General features: G+C 41.8%; 1 protein-coding gene across 1 annotated transcript; it reads right to left on the reverse strand.

Annotated features, from left to right (window-relative positions):
* Positions 1-2,169: 2,169 nt before the first annotated feature.
* On the reverse strand, positions 2,170-13,955 carry sesn4 (sestrin 4). Its single transcript, XM_023270563.3, has 9 exons — positions 13,757-13,955; positions 7,887-8,084; positions 7,477-7,659; positions 7,060-7,305; positions 6,231-6,345; positions 5,925-6,049; positions 4,894-5,060; positions 4,654-4,798; positions 2,170-4,158 (listed from the first exon to the last, which is right to left on the reverse strand). Exons 1-9 carry the CDS (start codon positions 13,820-13,822, stop codon positions 4,069-4,071), a joined length of 1,335 nt encoding a protein of 444 aa, XP_023126331.1. The 5' UTR covers positions 13,823-13,955; the 3' UTR covers positions 2,170-4,068.
* Between the last annotated feature and the right edge of the window lie 5,081 nt (positions 13,956-19,036).

The following is a 19,036-nucleotide window of genomic DNA, read 5'->3' on the forward strand; positions in this document are numbered from 1 at the left end:
TGGCAGTTTTGTGTGAATCAGCATATTTGCAGTATTTTGTTCCAAATCACACCAGTTACATTTCTGTGCAAATTATCACTTCTAACATTTTTAGGAAATCATTAACTGTCATCAAATCATGCTTCATTTGTACAAACCACTACCTTTGTAACATTTTTGAACAATTCATGAACTCTGTCTCATGTTTGTACAAATTATCCGTTATGTAAGAAAAAAAAATCAACTCTCACATTTTGAAATGAATCCTATCACATTAGTATTAATCACCAGCATTTTCCACCAGCATTGCAACATTTTTCACAGATCATAACAAATCATTATGTTTCCAACTAATTATTTTTCACATTTTTATGTAATGGCACGGTGTTTTGAATGACAACATGTTACCTCTTTCTTTGTCTGTAAATGTGTGTTAGTGGGAAGCCTGGCATTGCAGAGCTTATCATGTCTTACCTTGACCTTGCAGCTCACAGTTCAGATGGTTCAGTTTCCCAGTGATGTCCGTTAAAAATGCAAGGTCAAGAATCCACTTAGTGTCCTCAAGCAGCAAGGTGTCTTCCCCTTTGGATTGCATCAACTCTTTGATTTCGGTGACAGTGACAAAAAACGCTGCAAAACTGTTCCCCTGCTGATCCATGGGGTTTCTGTGTGTAGTAACAGGTCACCATGTTCAGCTGACAGCTCCTCCAGCAGCACCTTCAATGTCCTGGTTGTTTGGCTTTGGAGCCATTTATGATCTTCATGACAGGAGTCATCACATGATCAAATCCGGCCACTTTTGTACATACATATGTCCTGCTGGTGAATGATGCAGTGGTAATGTAGGAATGTTGGGAAGTCTGGATCACCTCTGCATCGTACAATGAAGCCTGCATGGCGACCTGTCATGGAGGAGCCCCGTCATTGAAACAAGCTTTTCTAATGGTACATTTTTCTCCAGGAAGAAACTTTTCGTCGCGTAGTAGATGTCAAAGCTGCCTTTGAGTCCCGGGCTTTTTCTGTCCGTAGTGCGCATCCAGTCTCTATGCGCTACCAGGTGGCTAGTTAGCATGGCTAGTTAGCATGGACGCTTTGTAGCGGCTAAAGTAGCATCTCTCCACATTGTGCAATAGTCGCCCAGCAAATAGGACACATACATTTATCTTTCACTGTCGTGAAAAAGAACTCTTCCTCCCAGTCATGGTGAAAATAGTGTTTTCTCTTTCACTTCTCTGTCATATTTTGGGGGTAAAAACCACATCTACATCTTCCTAAAGTGTCTGCGCCCGGACGCTTCAGCAGAGTGACGTAGTGGTTTGACATGCGCAGTGAACTTTGACTCGGACAAGGTGAAAGTTCATTTACACCGAAGACATTTTTTTTTTTTTTTTTTTTTTTAAATTATCATAAATATTGTAATTTGAAGTCTGTATTAATGTAAGTATTTTTGATTTTAAAAGAACAGCATCTATAATTTTTTATAAGGAATTTCATGATGACTAGTATTATTTTTAGAACGTGTTGCGGGCAACTCACATGGTCTCTAAGGGCAACGTGTTGGCTACCCCTGGACTAGACTGTGTCACCTGTCTGTATCAGACTTGGTTCAGTTCTGCAGCTCTGCCACCAGAGAGCGCTGTCATTCAGGAATCACAGCGACACATTAATGCACTATTAAAACAGACACGTCATTAAACAAAAGAGAAAAGGAGTGTTAAAACTCATCTTTCATTATGGAAACGGCAGCGTAAGCTAGAAGCTTCTTCCAATTCTCCAGTGCTTTTAACCACCTCCCAGGGTCTTCTTCAGCACATGAGAACATGCTGAGATTCAAACTTAATGGAGACGTGGTTGAAAACTCAAGAAAATGCATTTAAGAGTACCTTGAGTACAGAAAGCCGATATTGGTATGCTTTCTTTCTTATACCCATTAAAGACTGATGTTGAGGCAAATTTGTGTTTTGTAATTTCAGGCAATATGACATAAATCTAAATATGAGTTGATGACTGTAAAAGTGAAATAGCTAAATCAATCAAAACCCAAGTGAATTCTTTGCATCCTGGAAGGTAAAAGATCTAAAAACCGGTGAAACTATGAGGATAATATGAAGTTATGATCACTTGTAAAGGCATTAAAAAGCATTGAAACAGTTTTAAAGGCATGCCATAAAAGAAAACAGTAGGCAGGAGTTATTTTTCATAGAGCATCTTTATAGAAAACATTTCTTCACATTTTCAAAAAATTTTTTTGGTCTTTTCACTTGTTCTTGTTTTTAGTTGTTTTTTTGTTTTTTTAAATAATTGTCCTTTTTTTTAATCTGCTAAAGTTGAACATTTTTAACATCCATCTGTGTCAAAGGCTCTTGCTGAGTTGCTGGGGCTTGTAGAAGGTGTCTGATAGAAAACACGGGCGTTCACAGCTGCAACAGTTAGCAGAAATGGTGCTGACCAACACCAAGAAAGAAAAACGTTCCCATTCATGCAGGAAAAGCCCCAAGTTATTTTTTTCGTGTGGGCGTGTTTCTCAGCTGCAACCAAAGCCCACGTTCAGCCTCCAGTAGTCACATCCCTCCACTTCAGCAGCACTCCAGTTTTAGCCTGAAGGCACCTGTGTAACAGCGCTTTTGCTTTTGTCGATATGCACTTCTGTTTCTATTCTACGTCCTGCAGTTACTAATTCTAACTGTCACACCTCTACGTCTACCCGGACTGCAGCACGACAAGCAGGTCCTACTGTCACACCCAGAAACAAACAAAGTACTCCAAAGTTTACAAAAACTGTAAAAATAAAAAAGACAAAAGAGATACATGTGTATTAACAGCTAGTTTGCACATTGTTCTGCTCTGCAAATTGTACCGTGGATTTTGACTTGAAAATCAGCTTTGATACAGCTCACAAAAAAAAAAAAAAAAAAGCTTTAACACAAAGCTCGGAGAAAAAATCTGAACTCAGTGCAGATCTACTTCTGGATGCTTTTAATCTATCCAATTTATTACTTCACTTCTGTGAAATTTTTTTACTGACCTTGGATCTGAAAGTCAGTTTCTAATTTGATCACTTCTGAAGTACGTCAGTAAAAAACAAAATCGTCTGTGAATGGCTCAGCTTAATCCTCGCTGTCAGAAACAGCTCACTGACCTCTTCAGATTAGTTTAGTTACAAATTTTCTTAGCTTTTTTTAAATATTACCTTCAAAATCCTTCTTTGTATCAGCACTGAACTGAGAGTGACAAAAAAAACAATAATTTTTTATGAAATATTTTGAATCAAGTACCTTCGCTCTGAAATCTGGGGTGGAGAAAAGCTAAGTGTGAAAGTTTGAGGACAAGCAGTCTAAAAATCGTACGCATCTTACAGTGGAGAGGAAAGTTGTCAGATCCACAAACTCTGTGTCTCAATGTCTACTAATGAGCTACATTGCATTATAAATATATAAAGTTTAAAAAAGTGCTTATTAAAAGAAACTATAGTGATGTGATGACTTCCAGCAGTGTCACTGTTTTGTTTGTTCTTGACCAGCATTAATACGAAATGTCAGGGAGAGCAAAACTGTCGTCCTTCACAGTCCACTTAATGTTTTCCAACACTGACTAGGATTGTCCAAAAAAACAAAACAAAACAAACAAAACAAAGGCCCTGGTCTCCCAATGACATTCATTCAACTTATACAAAAGTGTATTTTTTGGGGGAAAGCATAGTTATTACAAAAGACTCAAACTAAAAAGGAGAGTGTTGGCCACTGGTAACACAGACATAACTGGAAAACAAGACGACAGGTAAAAATTAAAATAACTAGTAATAATTGCACATAACCTTTGAGAGCCAAGACGTCTGATAAGAGGACTTCACAATGAGACGATTTGCAGGAGGGTTGAGAAGGGGCTGTGGCACACTATGGCATAAATACATTAAATCTGAGAAAAAGAAAAGCACATTCATCAGACACGGCTACAAACAATTGAGCTCTGTGTCCCTAAAAGTGCCGCTCTCGTCCTGCGTCACCGTCCGCTCTTGAGATGTCTTTATCCTCGTGTCTCTGGGTCTCTCTGTACCGGCGGAGAGTTTTAACTTTGCGTCTCTCCGAGCACTTAGGCAATCATGTACTGAGTGATGGCTCTGAGGGCGTACAGCAGCTCCGCCTGCAGCCGGGCCTCCATGATTAGTAGATTTACATGTATCTGAGGAGAGTCAGTGAGAAATGGTTAACTCCAAACAGGATCTGAGGGTCGATGAAACTCGTATTTGTTTGTGAGAACATACTAAACGTATCTGTCAAACATCATGCTGAGTAGAGGGTTAAACAGCTTGATATCACATGAAATTCACATATTTGCTTGGGAATTAGATGAGAAGACTGACAACACTCTCGTATCTCTCAATGAAATATGAGGTCAACATGAGTAGCGGGTTAGCTTAGCCTGGTTCTTTCCTGAGATAACGACCAGCACTTCTAAAGCTCAATAATTAACACCTTTTTTGAACACATAATTTTCAAAACAACTTCTGGTGCTGGTAGGTGAATTTTCTTACTTTTGGATGGAACCAGGTTAGCTGTTTTGCTCTGTTTCCGCTAATTATGCTAAGCTAAGTTTGCCAGCTGCTGCCTGTAACTTCGTATTTAGCATGTAACAGGGCAAACGTGTAAAAATGTTGTCAGTAAAAAGCCCTCTCACCCGCTCTGAAGTTTTAAGAGGAGTCCAACTCAGCGGACACACTGGAGTTTTGGTGGCATCCGGAAAACAGGCCACAGCCTTGATGTATAGCTTTAAATCTCGCTCCAGCAACTGGTTCACTTCTCCGTAATCATAATCGTCATAGCTGCAACCAAGAGCAAACTCATTTTTAGATGCTAAACATAATGCAGAGAGGATGCTTTTATTATGAGCATATGCACAAAATGGAGGAGCACTTACCGTATTCCTAACACACAGTGGATGTAGTTCCAGATCGCCCTCTTCAGGTCGGGGCTGTGCAACGAGGGGAGGGTGGTCACGCTTCGGAATCTGTTGTCCAAGAGATGCCCGATGTCCGAATACAATCTGTTGACTAAGGAGAAGCCGTGGTCTTCCCATGAATAGTCCTGCAGAGCCAGTAGAACAAGTCAGTGCCACAAGACTTTAACAGGACAATCATCTAATATTGCATAGAGGAACTCTCAATACAACTCCCATTAGCTAAAGAATGTTTTATCTTTATTTTCTTATATTTAGTGGTGTAAACATTTAAAATTATCCAGGAAGAATATCTAAAAAATTAAATTAAAATAATTTAAACAAAAATGAGAGCGACACCTGAAAAAATGAATTCATTTTGTGTTTTCAAATCACCATGAGACTCTCTGTGGAGTTCCTGACTGTCAAGTTACGAACCACTGCAGCATGGCACTTAATAGCACTAAACTAGTGAAAACACATTAGCATTATTTTGAGATAATGTAATGCAGAGTAAGGTCATATGCACCCATTAGCCTGCAAAAAAACATCACTGTGCTCTTGTGACATTTTAATTAATCGACCATGTGCATTTTTCATATATATCTATTTAAAAGATAGACACGACTATTCAAAATATATGCAGAAAAAAATAAACTTCAGCTATTATTATTTGCTGTTTTCTATAAGGTTTAATGAGGTAAAATACTAAAAACAGTATTGATTTATTTGCTCTGCCTGACTGCAGACATTGAATTTACATCATAATTTTGATCCTGACCACTTAAAGGTGCACTCAAACTGCTTGTGACTGTGGCACAGATGCAGTTTAGATGTAACCATGGCAACATAACTCTGTTAACACACTGAATGTCTGCAGTGTCCTCGTACACAACTTTAACAGACACATCAGAAACAACTATTTCCTATAGCAGTTGCACAAAAGGCCATAATACATAACTGACAACACCGCCACCCTTCCACTAATCCGTCCATGGATGTAACGTCCTCACCTGAACTCTAAATACTTGGAAGTGGTCCTCCTCCCTGCGGGCAAACTCCTGATAGCAAAAGTCAGGGTCTGTGATAAAACGCGACGGATCTGCAAAGCAAATCATCTCCTCCTCTTCTTCCATGTCTAAAAAAAGAGATGAACGCAAACAAGATTGAGGAGAGGCAGAGAGAGTGCGTCACTGAATGTGGCTGATGAGTGGTAACTGCTCGAGTTTCACAGCATATGACCTAAATGTAACGCTCAAGATAACCATTAGAAGTCAGTGTGAACAACCAAGCAGTGTTTCTCAGTATTTCTGTCGGACCTGTTTGCTGGAGTGTCTGTGTCTGCAGAAGGCGCTCTTGTCTCTTCTCGCACTCCTCCTGGGACTTCTGGATCCTCTCCTTCAGACACACCATGTCACAACTGGAGTCCAGAGACTGTTGACACAAATACCAGTGAATGTCCTGATGAAGTTCAATACACAGACAGCAGCAACTACTGTGTCAAAAAATAACGTAATCGTGCAACATCACGAAATATTAGCATCTCCTGTTGTCTTGTTAACTTGTGTGTGCATGTGTGCGTGTCTGTGTGTGTGTAGAAACTATATTTGATTTTATCTTTAAGATAAAAGATCATCCGCACCAATATAGCACCGAGGTAATGTACATGCAAGCACCAAAAATACTAAAACCAAGTTTTAATGTTGAACTCATAACAAAATAATGTTTAATTCTGCTCACACAGCAGTTTCTCTGTTATATCATTTCATGTTATATATTTGAGGGTTTTGGACTTTTGGTTACAAAAGACATAGAACAAAAACAATGGATCATTGGATCATTTTTCATTATAATCTGGCATTTTACAGGCTAAAAGAATAACCGATGAATTCTAAAAATAATATCAAATGCATAACCTTTGTAATTATAAAAGCTTGATTTATTTATTTATATATAAATTGCTATTAGCATATTTCCGACATATATTTCTACAGCAGTCAAAAAAAAAAAATCAAAGAAAATGTATTTGTCTTTAAACAAATGTTCACAGGTGGGCTTAGGGTTAGATAAGACTAAGATAAGGTAGACTATACTGACTCTGCAAATCTCTTTGGCTATTATTTTTACAAGGAAAGTCAGATTTTTTACCCGACGTCGTGTTATGTGTTCGGGGGGAACGGCAAGCGACTGAGGCACATTGGCGTTGCCGTTGGCAGCATCAAAGGGGCAGAAGGTCGGTGGGGTACCGTTGGGAGATTTCGAGAGAGGGACAAAGTCTGAGTCTGTGTCGCATCCAAACACAAAGCTGCAGAGAGAGTGGCAGTGAGCCAGGATCACCACGGCCTGCACCAGCTCAGCCAGCGACCAGCATTGCTCCCCGGACTTCAGCAGCGTCTGGAGGGAGCAGAGAAAAAATTACAACTGTGATTTAGTCCCAGGAAATAATAACAACAGTCTTTGTGCAAAGCTGTGTTTCTCTGGGTGTTAACAATAAAATATTTACTGATGTCTTGTGATTTAGGCACATTTTGTTGTGTGGTTTGTGTCTGTAATTTGTTGCCATACCTGGATGTGTGAGCAGGCAGTGAGCCAGGGTTGGTGGGCCAGCACCTTGTTGATGTGGTCAAGCAGACGAAGGCGAGGCGGTGCCGCCTCCAAACCCTGCAACCACAGAGGGTCACCGCCCACCCTCAGAAACTGTGCTGAGTGCAGGTACACCAGGTAGTTGCAGTGATGTCGTGCTGCAGCCTAGAGGTGGACAGAGGTGGAGGTTCAGGAGGCAAATTTGTGGAAAGAACTGACTTCAAAACACATGCTATTCTCTAGTTCTGTGCAACACTGGTATGAACAGTGTTGATTCTTGCTGCCTGAAAGGAGCGTATGAAGAACAGCTTTCTACACTATGTATTTGTACAGTAGGGTAGTAAACGGTGAGGTGCTTTGTGCTCAACAGTGAGAACAGCCAGGTTACTGACCATGATGGCAATATAATGGCGGTATGGCAGCGGCAAGGGGCCGTCCATGTGCAGGATGTAGTGCTGTGTGCGCAGGAAGCTCTCCAAGTACTGGGGGTGAGACGCCATCTGTTGGGACACGGCATCCACACTCCCCCTGCTGACCAGAGCCTTCATGAACAGCAGTGACACTCGCTCCTTCTCACCGTTCACCATCACCTGCACAAACCAGGACGAGGAGGAGGGAGAAGGTCAGTTTGTGACGTAAACTTTAAAATCATAAACTGTTATTACAGTACAAGCTGTGGATTTTTTCCCCACTGTGCTGATGTTTATAAACCCGAAAAAGCCACTATGGCGACTTTAAAGCCAGTGTATTTTCTGGACTTTCAGTTAGACAAAGCAAGCCACCTGAAAAACTTTACAAAGCAATCCGTTAGTCAAGAAAGCATATATGTATAATAATATTACCTTCACAATATGTAAATGCACCTATAAATCTAGTAACATGACATAAAAACCTGTAATGCAGGGCTGATTTTCCTTAAGGGCAATTATCAAATTTCAATTTGTGGCCAAAGCAGGTTGGCTCAAGATAAAGTTGGACTTCAGAGTCCACACCATGTGATGACGGGCTCAGACTGTGCTTTGGACTGGAGTTATGTTCCACGCCTTAAATCAGCTGAAGAGAGGCAGTCTTAGAAGAATGGCAGCCGCGATGCAGAGATACCGGCGCCACTGGCCAGCCAGTGCATTCCTTACTTTATTCTTTCTCCAAATAAAACAAGCAAACAACAGAATAAAACAAACAAACAACAGAATCGCAGTAGGGAGCTCGACAGACCCACAAACACCAACTCAGGTTGGCTGCAGCAGGGTCAGACGATTTAAACAACTCCATGACATTATTATTAAATGCAGAGGGGGCACTGTGGATTTATAGGTATCCACGTCTGTGAAATAAAAGAGGATGCTGTAAGCAAAAAACAAACAGGGTCCAAAACAGGACAAAAGTACCCAAAATTGTCCTTAGAAAAGGGGATTTACACGCTGGGAGGAAGCACAAATGAAAGAACTAATGTGAAAGTTGAGCTTAAGAGGCCTTGAAAAGGGAAGCTGGGCAGCAGCAAAGAAATGGATGAGACCAAACACACAAACATGGGAGCGACTGGGCTGAGGAGCCTGAGGCCAAGAGAAACAGAGCCGTGTGGAGAGGGAAGCTGGCCTGCCCTCATAGCCCAGCCATTTACTAGCGCTCTCACCATCATACAATGGCCTCTAGGAAAAGGTGTTTGGGAGCTCAACCCGGGCGAGGACCCAGTTCCCCTGTATGTGAAACCCGATCACACAGCGCTGATCAAAGCCAAATGGTTCACTGCAGGTTAAACTGTATGAATGCTGGAAGAGACTACTAATTTTAACAGCACAAATAGCTGCCTAGTAATATTACAGCACTGTTAAATCACAAACACCTCAACTTATGTCACAGGTTGATGGAGATAGGGGTGAGTAGTGGGCCTTGTTACTTAATTTTAGCCCCGTATAGCTCTTTGGCATTCAGCACCATGTTTATTAGGCTGGTAGCTCCATGTGGTATTTCACTTCTCCCTGCAGTGGATAAGGGTTTCCTCCTGATCCTGCAAAAAGCTCCACCTCTCGACCTATATAGAGTGGGTTCTCAGATCTTAAAAGAAGTATAGCACATTAAACAAATCGACCTCATTCGAACGTTTACATTTCCCTAATCTCATAGTTTATACAAAGCAAACCACCCCAAGGAAGCAGGAAGATAAAAAGGCAGTGACTGAGCGAAGGGAGCTGGCACTAAATGAAACACTCAGACACAGACCCTGACCCTCTCTCGTCTGTCAACGTACATGAGAAGTGGCATGGAGGGAACGTAGAACACACAGGTGCCTGCCAATCAAAGACCTACTGACAAGAGCACATTCACACAAGTATCTCTGCAAACACAGAGCTACTCATTAGTATGCCGAGCTGCAGGAGCTGGGTTACTGCTCCATCAAGCACTAACTGGCTCAGTCACCAAAAAGAACAGCATTTCAGACGCCTGCACTGCATAGAAAACATGCTCCAAGTGAGACTTGTCAAGACTTAGCATGTAGGGAAACGCTCAGACTACGTTTTCCTGTCATTGTAGAATAAGCACGGATCACAGCATTGACTTTTCCATCTGATTATAAATGATGCATGTGCAACTCTTCTGAAACTGCGGTCTGTTCAGTCTATGCTATAGATCAATACTGATCTTTTTTAAGGGTAGTATCGCCACAAAATCTGCATATTTTTAAATCATAAGCAGACTAAAACATGTTGCTTATGAAAACCAGATTAGTAAAGTCCCACCAACACCATGGGAAAACCTTTAAAGTGGGACATCATTAGCACTCAAGTGACGCAATGACCCTAGGCACAACACAGGCAGTCACCCTGCTGATGTGTCCCTGCGCTGTGGCTTCTTGCTCGGAGGGAAAACCAATTTTTGAACGAGGATTACTTCAGCGAAAGGTTACTGCTGTTGTCAGACGAGCTGAAGCTAAAATTACAGACTTGCTCAATGAACTGTGAACCCCGTGCCCACACAGGACACGGCCCTGTACAGCGTCTTTAAATGGGCTCTGGAGAAAGATGGCAAACACATGGCAGTCGTCATCAAGCAGAAAATACAAGACCAGAATAAATGTGAAGACTACAGAAAAACAAAACAACAAATCTCTACAAGCAATGACCTATTATTAGTCTTGTAGTAATATTCTACTTTTAACAGCTGTAAAAATCTGGAAAATAAGTGACAACACTTACTCTAACGGATGGAGGAGATGAGATTCGTCACCAAACAATCAAAGAGGAAATTGGTATTTTGTGTAGTCGCATAAACATGTCTGGACAAATACGACGGGAAAAGTCAAACTGAAACAGGAACTACAGTAAATGTGAGTATTCATGAAACAGGAAATGACACATCCTACGGGTTTAACAGTCTGCTGACAATACAAAATCAAAATTAAGAATTCAGCTTGATCTACACTTCAAGACACTTTACATTGTGTGTATTTACATTCAATTTTAGAAGTTTCCAGATATTTCTAGATATGATCTAGAAGAAAAGGTTAAATACCATGACCTTTCTATTTTCAGTGAAGCCATTTAAATTTTGCCACATATTTAAGGAGCCACTTATATCCAAACTAATCAATATTTGTAATTAATAAACACTGGGGGGTAGGTTTAGACAGACATCCTTTGTCAAACTGTGTCCAGACACCCATCCGCATTGCTTCATCTTTACTGCCTGAAAACAAGCCACAGAGGCAGCACACAGCTCTACTTTTGAGAAGGCAATGCACTCCTTATTGTCCACCCACATGAAAAAACACCCGCATGAAAAGGAAAAAAAAAACAAACTGGTAACAAGCTTGTGTGGGTGGATATATAAAGCAACAAAAAGCGATCATCATTTAGGCCACTGTGCATGGCATTACAAAGCATATTTTGGTTTATGTATATGCACACAATCCTATTAATTCTGTTCACAGCTCACCCTGCAGCAACGGATTTTGAAACAGAGCTATTTTTTGTAGTAAAAAAACAAGACAGAGGGTTGACAAAAGTGAAACAGCAATGTAGATATTAGAGAGCTGCTGTATTCGAATCACAAGATGCATTCAAACTTCTGGCATGGCTGCAAGATCTTACAAAAAAAACCTGACAGGGGGCCTGTTGTGAACAAAAATTCACAGGTGCATATCATTTGACATTCAAAAAATAATAATCTCCCTTTCCAAACAAAGGAGAGGTCATTTGTTTATTGATCAGAGAGGAGCAAGAGGCAGGGATGAAATGAAAAACAGGAGTGACGTCATTTAGGGGAGGAAAGGTACACGAAGACAAAGACGGGCTTTGACAGCAGGCTGACAAACAAAACAGCATCACTGTACAAGCAGGAAGACGAAGGACAGCGCAGGACTGAGATGACACACAAAGAAGTGGAAAAATGATGCCAAGGGTAAATGTGTCAGCTTCAGATGAGACGTGCATGTGCGCTTGTGGTGTGTGTGTGTATGTGAGTGTGTAAGTGTTTGGTGGGCTGCAGGAGGGGGCTGCTGCAGATATAGGAGAAGGACACTCAATCTGCATTCCAACTGAGCCTGGAGGGGGCTCATCCTTATCATGCGCCGGTGTCCTGACGGCATTCCCTCCCCCTGCCCCTCGCCCCCCCCAACTACCACCACCTCCATCACCGGAAACAAAAGCAGCCGGGGCCAATTTTGGCTCTGCAACCTGAACTTAGGGAGTAGTGCAAAACAAACCAGCTGCAGCCCGGGGAGGGTTTGCAGAGGGCAGGAGACGGGAGGGGAAGGAGCTGCACATACAACACAACCAAGACAAACACAACACTGTGCTGTAGGATGAAAAAAAAAGAAAAAGTCAAAGGCGAACCCTTATAGAGCAAATCAGTGATTGGACCTGTCAGAAAACACAGCAGGCAGGTAGAACAAGGGCAAGCTGCAGGTACAAAAGACTCACCGATAACAGGGTAATTTATTACTTGTCTCACTCAAAAACAAGCAGGGGGGGTGTAGGCTATCGTGTCAAAGTCACATGCATGCCAAGCAAATTTAACAGACAGCTTTAAATAGTAAGCTCCTTGCAACAACAGAATTACTGACTGGTTGCCCCTAGTTGGGGACACTTGTGTACAAATGCCTGCTGACAATGGAGGTGAACAGCACACATAGGGAGATCCTGGGTTTGAAAGAAGAGTTGCTGCTCGCATTACTGCCTGTTTTGTTCCATATCTGGGCTCTAATCTGCAGCAAACATGTCTTTTTTGGACTGCACTCGAGACAGCGCCCCCCTCCTGTTGCAAAGTGGAAAAACAGCAGCGGAGGAGAAAAACAAGTTTGATTGGCAGTCCAGTTCAGCCTGCAAAAACAGCACAATAAAAGTCGTCAACACTTAGAGGGAAGGCAGGCAAGGGGGATACAGAAAATCCCCGTCGGTCCTCGTGGATTTAACACATTTATAGCGCTGTGTCCGGCCAGCACGTCCTCATATCTTATTAATGAGTAAATAAACGCCACTGCATTACTTCACAGCCTCCAACTGACTGACACTTTTCTCCCAAATCCTCAGATGATGTCACCGTCACCTGCAGCTCTCTGCTCGCACTGCAGCACGTTAACACAACAAAAATCACACCAAAAGTCAAATACAACCACGTATTTTTTTCGTTTTAAAAGGACTGCTTAAACCATCCCCGCTGAAACAACAAAGGAAAAGTGCTGATTACATTCTCTGTGCAGTGGCTGTGATGCGAGTCTCACAAACACGGGGCTGATTTTGTTGAAAACGGTCGAATTCGGCTCAACGGTAACGATTTAACCACCGACGAAAGCTTTACGTGTCTGGTTAAAAACAGGAGATGGAAAACACAACACGGTACTGGATGGTGTGTTAAAGGTGGCTGTTTCAGAAAACACCAAATTCAACCCTTTGTTGTCCGTACAGTTGCGGTGTATTTTAAACATATTTGCTCGGTAAACCGTTAGCCGAGTTAGCAGGCTGGATTCTAAGTTTGGCTATTTTGGTTCGCTAGCTAACGGCTGTAGTTAGTAACGGATACCGCTTTTTAAAAAAAAGTTCAGACGCTGAAAAACACATAAAGGTAAGTTCGTCTGTCACCTCAGCGGTTTCCTGCCAAAAACAGGTCGTTGGGGGTTTAAAAGACAGCCGGTTAAAAGATGAGCTTTTATCTTTTCGCCAAATGAATGAACGTTAGTCGCTGCTCGGTTAGCCGCTAGCTTTAATTGCGTTAAAACTAACTTAGCCTAACTATCCCCCTGGTGTCAGCTAGCGCTACAACCTACCTGTTTCTGGACTCGCTGGCACTGGGTTCTCAGGGGGTACTCCATTTTATTCGTACAGATGATCATTTTCCAACAAAAGTGTGCTCTTGCATGGATGCGTCCTTCCTTGGTGCTTTCCGACCTTTCTGCTAACAAAGGCAGCGAGTCTGCCGCCGGCAGCAGTCAGTCTGTCTGGGGCTGCAGACTGGACTGAGGGCTCCAAACCTTCCCAGCGCCGGGCTGACAGCTCCAGTAACAGTGCGCCCAATCAAAGCGCAGGAGGCGGAGCGGCTGCCTCAGGGTTATGCCCAAATGCTAATGAACATCTGCAAACAACAGCGCAGAGAGGCGAAAACAGGCCAAGGCAAACACAGGGTCGGACTAGCAACTTCAGAGCAGCTCCTGGGACGGGACACTTGTTATTTAGGCAGGAAGGAGCGGTCTGTAGAGGACACAGTTGTTGTTTTTGTGCTGCTATGCGGACCACGTTTGGTGCTAGCTGTGCTCTTGAAGCTAACACACACCTTCAAAGGACAGACATTCAGGTCTTCAAGTGAACTTCAGCTCTTCCATTCAGGGTTCACCACAGCGAATCATCTGCTTCCATCTCACCCTGTCCTCTGCATCCTCTTCTCTCACACCAACTAACTTCATGTCCTCTTTTACTACATCCATACACCTCCTCTTTAGTCCTCCTCTAGGCCTCTTGCCTGGTGGTTCAAAACTCAGCCAATATATTCACTATCCATCCTCTGTACATGTCCAAACCATCTCAGTTTGGCCTCTCCAGCTTTATCTCCCAAACATCTAACATGCGCTGTCCCTCTGATGCACTCATGCCTGATCCTATCCATCCTTCATCCTCATTCCCAAAGAGAACCTCAACATTTGCTACCTCTAGCTCTGCCTCCTGTCTTTTCCTCACTGTCTCTAAACCATACAGCATCACTGGTCTCACCTCCGTTTTCTACACCTTTCCTTTCATTCTTGCTGATACTCTGATCACACCTGACTTTTCGCCACCTGTTCCGACCTGCCTGCACCCGCTGTTGACATGCCTAAATGGTGTTTTTAATACAGATCGACCAATATGGGTTCCCCAGGGCCGATACAGATGCCGATTATTGGTGATCAAGATAGCAAATACTAAATGGTCTGCTCTTATATAACGGCTTTCTACCTTAATGGTACATGAAGTGCCTTACAGTGTTTCCCATCCACACATACATTCACACACCAATAGTGACAGAACCTCCATGCAAAGCCCTCCAGTGGAGGGGCTCAAACGGCCAACCTTACGATCAGTGGAAAGCCCAGTCTACCACCTGAGCCGCCTCAAGAAAAGCACATACCCAATATTTTTAACCATCATACTTTAAATGTAATGTTTTACAAGCATGTGATCGCAGAAAACCTGTCATTCACAACTATGCTTCTTCATCAATAAACAGCGACTGTAACTGAGTGTGTAAAATAGAAATAGGAGTGATTCAATTTTAACATTTTCCTGTTTATGTGGGATTAACTGAGATTGATCAGTTTGTCTCCTGCAGTTATGTCTGCTGTTTTTTCTACCATTTTTTTAACTTTCATTTTCCACTAAGGTCCATATCTTAAAGTGTTAATTATTGTTATCCAGACTGTTTCAGGGTAATCTGTGGCTGGACGTAGCCGCTAGCATAGCCTTAGCCAATGACAGAGCTGGTCATTTCCTGGTTTGTGGCAACAGCTTGTGGTTTTTTTTAATTACAGTTTGTGCTTGAGATATGTCTCCGAGACCACAATGTGACAACAAACAGAGAGAGGTGGCTGTAACAGACCTGAAGTCGTGCATTTAGTTTATCAATAGCAATGCCAATAATTACATGAATGTCAAATATCATCCATAATAATTGGTCAGGCAGATAATCAGTCTATCCTTAGTTTTTAATATGTTGGAAGATACATTGTGAGCCAAACAGAGCTTTGGATCAGCATTCCAGTGTTGAAACTGCAGTGTACCGATGACAGGTTTAAAAACATGGATTCAGATTTCAGGGATTTCATACATCACAAACCTAAGGGCCAGTTAATTCTCTTTGTGTCCATGAGTTAGTTATTCTAGTCTGTAGAATGGTCTGACTACATCTCATCATTCTTCTGCTATTAGGGGAAAATACTATGGCTTTTTCAATTCCCCTTTTTGATCCCACAAGGGTAAATTTTGCCTTTTTATCCCCGGCCTTCTGATCAGTAACCCAAAAGTTTAACCACTGAGCCAGTGCTCCCTGTATTTCTTCAAACCAAACATAATCATGATGGGTGGAGCCAAGCCAAGGATGCAGCAACGGTGTCCCGTCAAAATAATGACAGATAGATTGTTCTGGTACAATGTTTGCATGCAGGGAGACAAGCACTGTCAGAAAACTAGCTGGACATCCTCAGCAAAATTTCAAATTTTCAGTGTGGAAGGATGCTAGCTCAAAAGTTGTTGTTTCCTGTAGTGAAGGGGATTTTGAAAACGGGAGAATAAGACTGCCTTACATGTGCTGCAAACGGCAAGCCTGTACCTGCAGTCTACATCCGATGAGTCAGACTAGTGTGAACTGAACAACACAGGCTTTGACAGCTGAAAGCCAACATGCACACGTTTATATTATAATAGGTGCACATCACTCTGCTGCACAGATGATGGTATTGGTGGATGACAAAATTTACACCATGCATACCCTTGTGGATGAGGAAAGCATGACTTGTCTGTATCATTATTCTTCTTCAGAATTAGCTTCCATTTCAAACGTGTGGCTGAAGTACTCCAGTATTACAACTTAGGGATATTATTTTCATGAAAGACAACGCTTAAATATGCAACTTCAACGCACAGAGATGAGATTTTAGGGGTTTAATCAATGACCGGGGGGGACTTTAAAAGAATCCTTCCTAATATGTTGAGACAAAATAGTCCTCATCCTGTGTAAAATTTATGTAAAAGCTTATCTCAGGCTATGATGAGTGTTCAGCAGTCTGAGTTAACTATGTGGAAGTCTTCCAGAGTTTCAGTCTCTTTAGTAGAAAGTCTTTGTTCCCATACAGTGCTTCCTTGTTGCACTGCAATGGAGGAAGAGGAAGGGAGAGGACAATTGTACTGTAAAGGCTGTAAACTTAAAAGATGTTCACTTTATTTGTTTGACTGATTGCTGAAGTCATTCCAGACTACCCTATCAAGTTTATGATGTTAGCTTCAGATAAAGGTTAAGTATATTTTTGCATTTAAGTACAATTTTGAACTTTGGCCTCCGATCACATAGAAAGGGATATTTAGTGGTTGCTAAGAACAGAATATCTTTTAATATTCATACCTGGACTTAACCATTTTCCCATTTTGCACATGAAAGCTGGCCAGCAGTATGTTACACTCTGGCTTGCGTAGTTTTGTCTATTTTTCATGAGGGGCTGTTTATGGTTCGGGTCCTGTATTTCCAGACGTTTTAAAAAGGCGTTTCAGTGCACTTTTATAAAAACTGCAAGAGATAGGTTCAAAAGAAAGCTGTCACAATTGATGCGGCAAAGGTTGGGTGGCAAAAACACTTCCCATGATGCAATTTCATAGCATCTCACAAGGTCCATGTCTTTTAAATGCCTTGTGTCACCACCACCTTCTGTGTAAATTTGTAGTCTTCAAGTCCAGACTGAGGTGGCACTAGTCCTCCTTAAGATTTAAAAACATAATATAGCTGCTTTTGTATAGGCTGACTTACACTCCTTGTGATGGTTTAACTGACCATCATCAGTTGAGTTCCCATTTAATGCCACAACATACAATGATATGTTAGACAATAGCATGCTTCAGACTTTGTGGCAGCAGTTTGGGGAAGGTCCTTTCCTGTTTGACAGCACCTAAATATACATCCAGATCCATAAGGAAATTGTTTACCCAGTTTTAGTACAAGACATTAAGTGGCTTGCACAGAGCTCTGACTTGAACCCCGGCCATCCCAATTATTATATTAAGTGAAACTCTACATACAAGAAATCTTTTGGAAAACTGTCCCAGAAGAGTGAAGGCTGTCAGCACAGCATGTTAACACTTAGGGCTTTGGGCTGAGATGTCCAACAACTACACACAGATGTAATGTTCAGGTGTTTATTTCTGTACTGTGTACTTTTGAACATCTAGTATGGCTAAGGCATCAAATCTGATTACTCCACTAAATCCAAAGCAACTGGAGTCCAGATGGATTGATATCGTTTTCCAAAGTTGCAAACAGAGGTTGTATTAAAACCCCAGACAGATTCCTCGGATGAGATCGATGCATCTTATCTCATCTGGCATTTATCCATTCAAGTCATGCAAGACTGAACAGCGGAGACAATAACATCTCCCTCATCTTCCTCTCACACATCATTCATGCTCGTCTCCTGATTTAAACCAGACACACAACAAGCGTTGCTTACAGTCGGTCCTGCCGTGTGATATCCACAACTGACCACTACATTCAGGGCTTCTTTGATTAACCCTCTGCTTTGACCCAGTTGTCCCTCTTTGTATGGACTTATTCAGTCCACTCTTGTCTTCATGAATGAGACGTTTGTTTCTTTATCAGAAATCCTGCCGTTGAATTGGTTTAAGTCAGGCTGTTTTCCAAAGACAGGAGTCACAATCTTCATTTCAGTCAGTTGCACAGTCTGAGTTTTTGTACTTTCTCATGATAATCAGATACAAGCAGTTACTGTGGGATGCTCAGTCTTATAAGTTTAGCAGTGATAAACAGGGCTTACTTCCCTTTTGGTTCTTAGGAATGGGCACAAGAATGCACAAAACACAAAGAAGGTAAAAAAAAATTACTTTCCAGTTTACAGCACCAGTTAAAACTTCACAGCCTGACACTGAATGATACATTTCTGAGCTCACCTTTAATTCAGAGTTAGATATCCACCTATGAATTATTGTGTAAGGAACCTACTTGTGTGATTTAAAGCTACAGTTTGTCTTTGGCCAGAATTAGTTTGAAGGCTTTTGCAGCATGAAAACATACATTCAAACAACATTAAAGGCCTAAAATGGTGAAAATCCATTTTCACTGTTTTGTGACATAAACTTGGAGGTGTAAATAAAAGCTATTAGGATATAATGACGTTGATGTCTGACATTCCTCAAGGAGCCCGGCAACTTTTTAGCCTCCGAGCTAAGCAAGTAAGAGTTTGTATGTAACATCTAACTTATTGTCGTCCAGCTTAAACTGTCACAGATTGTGTTCTTCCTGAAGGGAGTGGCAGCAGCACAAACCAGGAGTCATACAGTCACAGTGAAATGAACCACCT

This window comes from Amphiprion ocellaris, chromosome 13 (assembly GCF_022539595.1).
Source record: "Amphiprion ocellaris isolate individual 3 ecotype Okinawa chromosome 13, ASM2253959v1, whole genome shotgun sequence".
NCBI classification, from domain to species: domain Eukaryota; kingdom Metazoa; phylum Chordata; class Actinopteri; family Pomacentridae; genus Amphiprion; species Amphiprion ocellaris.